Raw genomic sequence first — 3,039 nt, 5'->3', positions numbered from 1 at the left:
GGCTCCAGGTGCAGGGGTGGGAGGGGCAGGCCATCACGCCCAGCCTCTAATGGGAGGCTCCAGGCGGGGACCCCCAGGACAGACATTTGCATTCCCTTTCTCCCCGGACTGGTTCTGCTGCCCTCAGGCAAGAGGCTAGGTCCTCTTCACACAGAACATCCACAGGTACAGAGTGGGCTGTGGGGCCCGCATCCATCAGGGCCTCCAGTCTCCCAAAGCTTCATCCTTTTAACCTCATGGTCATCTGAGAGCCAGGAAGCCCTGCCAAGCCATCTCCCCGAGAGGACACGGAGGCCCACAGTCACAGCAGCAGAAGTTGACCCTGTGTCCCAATTCTAAAGCCACTGTCCACTGCCCTACATAAACTGGACTCTCAGGGGCACCCCCTATTCCATGACCCTCTAGGACGGGAGGCGGGGAGCCACTGTCCCCGAGGCACCTGGCAGCAGAGATGGTAGGAGTGGACACCAAGATGACCAACCTGTCACCACGCAGAGTCCCCCTGCCCACCATTCAACTTTTCTCTTCCTATCCATGTCCGCAGTAGGAAGACCCCCATCCAGAGCCTGGGGTCTAAGTGGGCAGAAGACCTGGGGCTGACCCCCTGTGAGAGAGTACAGGTAGGCATCTTGATCTCTCCAACAAGTGAAGCGTCCCTATGCTGTCAATTGAGGTCCCACCTTGCTGCTCCAAGGGCAAGGTTGAACAGGTGACCCACGCTCAGCTGATCAAAGTGATGGGCTGTCCTCCTTCCACTTGGAAATCTGAATCTAGAGGGACCGCAGGTCACCTAGGAGAAGCACCGCCAGCATCTGCCCTGAGCCTCCGGAGGCCAGGCCCCAAGGTGGGGGCATTGCCTGAGCAGGGCTCCTGGATAGCCCCTCTGTGCAGGCTGGGCTGGGACCTGGGACACCATCAGGTCACATTGTTCTGTGGGCTAAAGGGGAGAGGACAGCCCCTGCCTGCCCTGTCAGAGAGACATGTAATTTGTTCTAGTTCCTTCACTTCTCAGGGCCTAGGTGTCTTCTGGGTCAAAGAAGACCAGGAGAGGGTCCCTAGGAGCAGAGGCTGATGACCCTCTGCCTCCTCCCAGGCACCAGAACCCTGGTTAAAGCCACTTCCAACCTCAGTCACCTGGGAGGCTCAGGCCTCAGCTCACGCAGTGAGGAAGCTGGTGGGACGGTGAGGGCAGCCAGTGAAGCACCTATCCTGGGGCCTGGACGGGATCTCTTCCAGGTGAGTCTGGTAAGGGTGGACGGAAAGGCATTCCAGGAAGGGGCCCTGCCTGACAAGAGCCCAGAGTGACTGAACGTGTGTCTAAGCAGGCCTGGCCCTAGGATGAGGTTCCCACTGCAAACCCCAAGCTCCCAGGACACCTACGGGAAAACAAGGAATCCTGCCCTCTGGGGAGAGAACCCACATTCCCCAAGAAGTTGGAAAGGGGACAGCCCCCACCCACCCAAGCCACTACCTGGGGGTGCATAGAGGAGAGCTGGGGCCCAGGAGGGGCCAGCAGAGGGGAATGGTAAGAGCAGAAAGGGGGATCGGAGAGGGTGGAGGGAGCTGAGAGCTGGATGGACAGAGGCCCCCCTGCTCCGGTCTCCTCTAGCGCCTGAGCTGGGGAGAAATTCTCCACGCATCTGCCGACAGCTCCAGGGTTTCTCTCCCTGCCGTAGGCTCCAGTCCCTGCTTTCCTGAGGCCCGACTGAGTAGCAGCCTGGGAAGTTCTTAAACCCCTCACACACATCAGTTCCCTGGCACATTCCTCCTCCACCAGCCTCCACCGCCCAGAGCAGAAGCTCACACCCACAGGTTGAAATGCTTAAGGCCACTGATAATCACTCCTCTTCCTCCAGGCATCCATGGACGGCAGGTGCCAGAGGAGAGAAGAGCCTGTGGTCTGGGCTGCACCGGGCCTGCCACACCCAGCCAGCCCTCTCTCAGCCAAGGAGGCAGGCCTGCCACATCTGTCAACTCATGGCCAAATCCCTGATCCGGAAACCTGGCTCCCAATTAATACCTGTTGAATAAATTAACTCTCCAAGTAAAAGCAGTGAAACTAAAGGCCGAACAGGAAGGTGCCGGTGCCAGGTGCCCCCACGCCCACCACCCACGATCGGCCATAGCAGCGCCGGGGCTGTACACTGACTCCGGCTCTCCTTGGACACACTCTTGGACACACGCGCCAAGGCCTGGCTTCGGTGAAGGTGCCCCACGCCCATGACACGTCCGCGTGAGCCCAATGACTAGCCCATACAGCGCGTCAGGCCCACTCTGCCACCCAAGTGGAGTCTGCCCCCCAGCAGCTCACTGGACGGTGAAGGAAGGGGGGGTGGCGTGCCAAAGCGTAACCCCGCGCCTGGGGTCCGGTGGGCGCCTTTCAGTGGCCCCCAGGCCAGCCCGCTAGTGGGTTGTGCTGTGGCTCCAGCCCCGCCCAAATAGATGGTTGCGGGGGTGGGGCGGGGAAAGAGGCGGGGGGAAGCCAGTCTCAAACTTCTCGAGCCCAGGGAGCGGACCCTGTTGGGATGGGGGTGGGGGAGGGGGTAGAGCAGAGGCTCCTGGGACCTCGGGGGAGGAGGGCGACAGGGGCGACGGAGCACCCTCCTGGCAGTACCCCGTCAAGACACGGTGCTGCCCGGGGCCCCAGACCTTTTGAATGAGCCCCGAAGGACTTAAAAGAGAGTTGCTTTCACGAACAATGCGCTAGGCGCCCTCAGGCCTGATGTCGACTCACGCCCACGAGAACTCCGTGAGACGAGAGCTTTGTTACCCCATTTTATAGACAAGGAGACACTAGCCAGAGGGCAAGCCGCTGGGCGGAGCCGACCTCCCAACCCGGACGCAGGGCTCCGGCCCCCGAGATTCGGGCTCCCGACGTCCTCGGCCCTCTCCGCGCGCCCCGCCCGCCTCCTTACCCCCAGCGCATCCAGCCAGGAAGTCGAGAGCCATTGCGGGGTCCCCTGCGAGGCCGCCCTTCCTCCAAGTCCTCCTTCTCCGGGCCCTCCGAGCCGGGCTGGTCGCCGTCGAGCCACCCCCCAC

The 3,039-nt window shown here is 61.6% G+C and overlaps 1 protein-coding gene across 1 annotated transcript in view; it reads right to left on the bottom strand.

Moving 5' to 3' along the window:
* The window catches only part of SLC25A29 (solute carrier family 25 member 29), a 24,232-nt gene extending 21,199 nt beyond the window's left edge, over positions 1 to 3,033 (bottom strand). Inside the window, exon 1 of the mRNA XM_011375257.1 lies at positions 2,916 to 3,033. Coding sequence (XP_011373559.1) covers positions 2,916 to 2,949 — 34 coding nt within the window. The 5' untranslated portion in view covers positions 2,950 to 3,033. The remainder of the gene's footprint in view (positions 1 to 2,915) is intronic.
* Between the last annotated feature and the right edge of the window lie 6 nt (positions 3,034 to 3,039).

Source organism: Pteropus vampyrus, unplaced genomic scaffold (assembly GCF_000151845.1).
Source record: "Pteropus vampyrus isolate Shadow unplaced genomic scaffold, Pvam_2.0 Scaffold268, whole genome shotgun sequence".
NCBI lineage: Eukaryota > Metazoa > Chordata > Mammalia > Chiroptera > Pteropodidae > Pteropus > Pteropus vampyrus.
The sequence above is the reverse complement of the archived record's forward strand: the minus strand, read 5'-3'. Positions and strand labels throughout refer to the sequence as shown.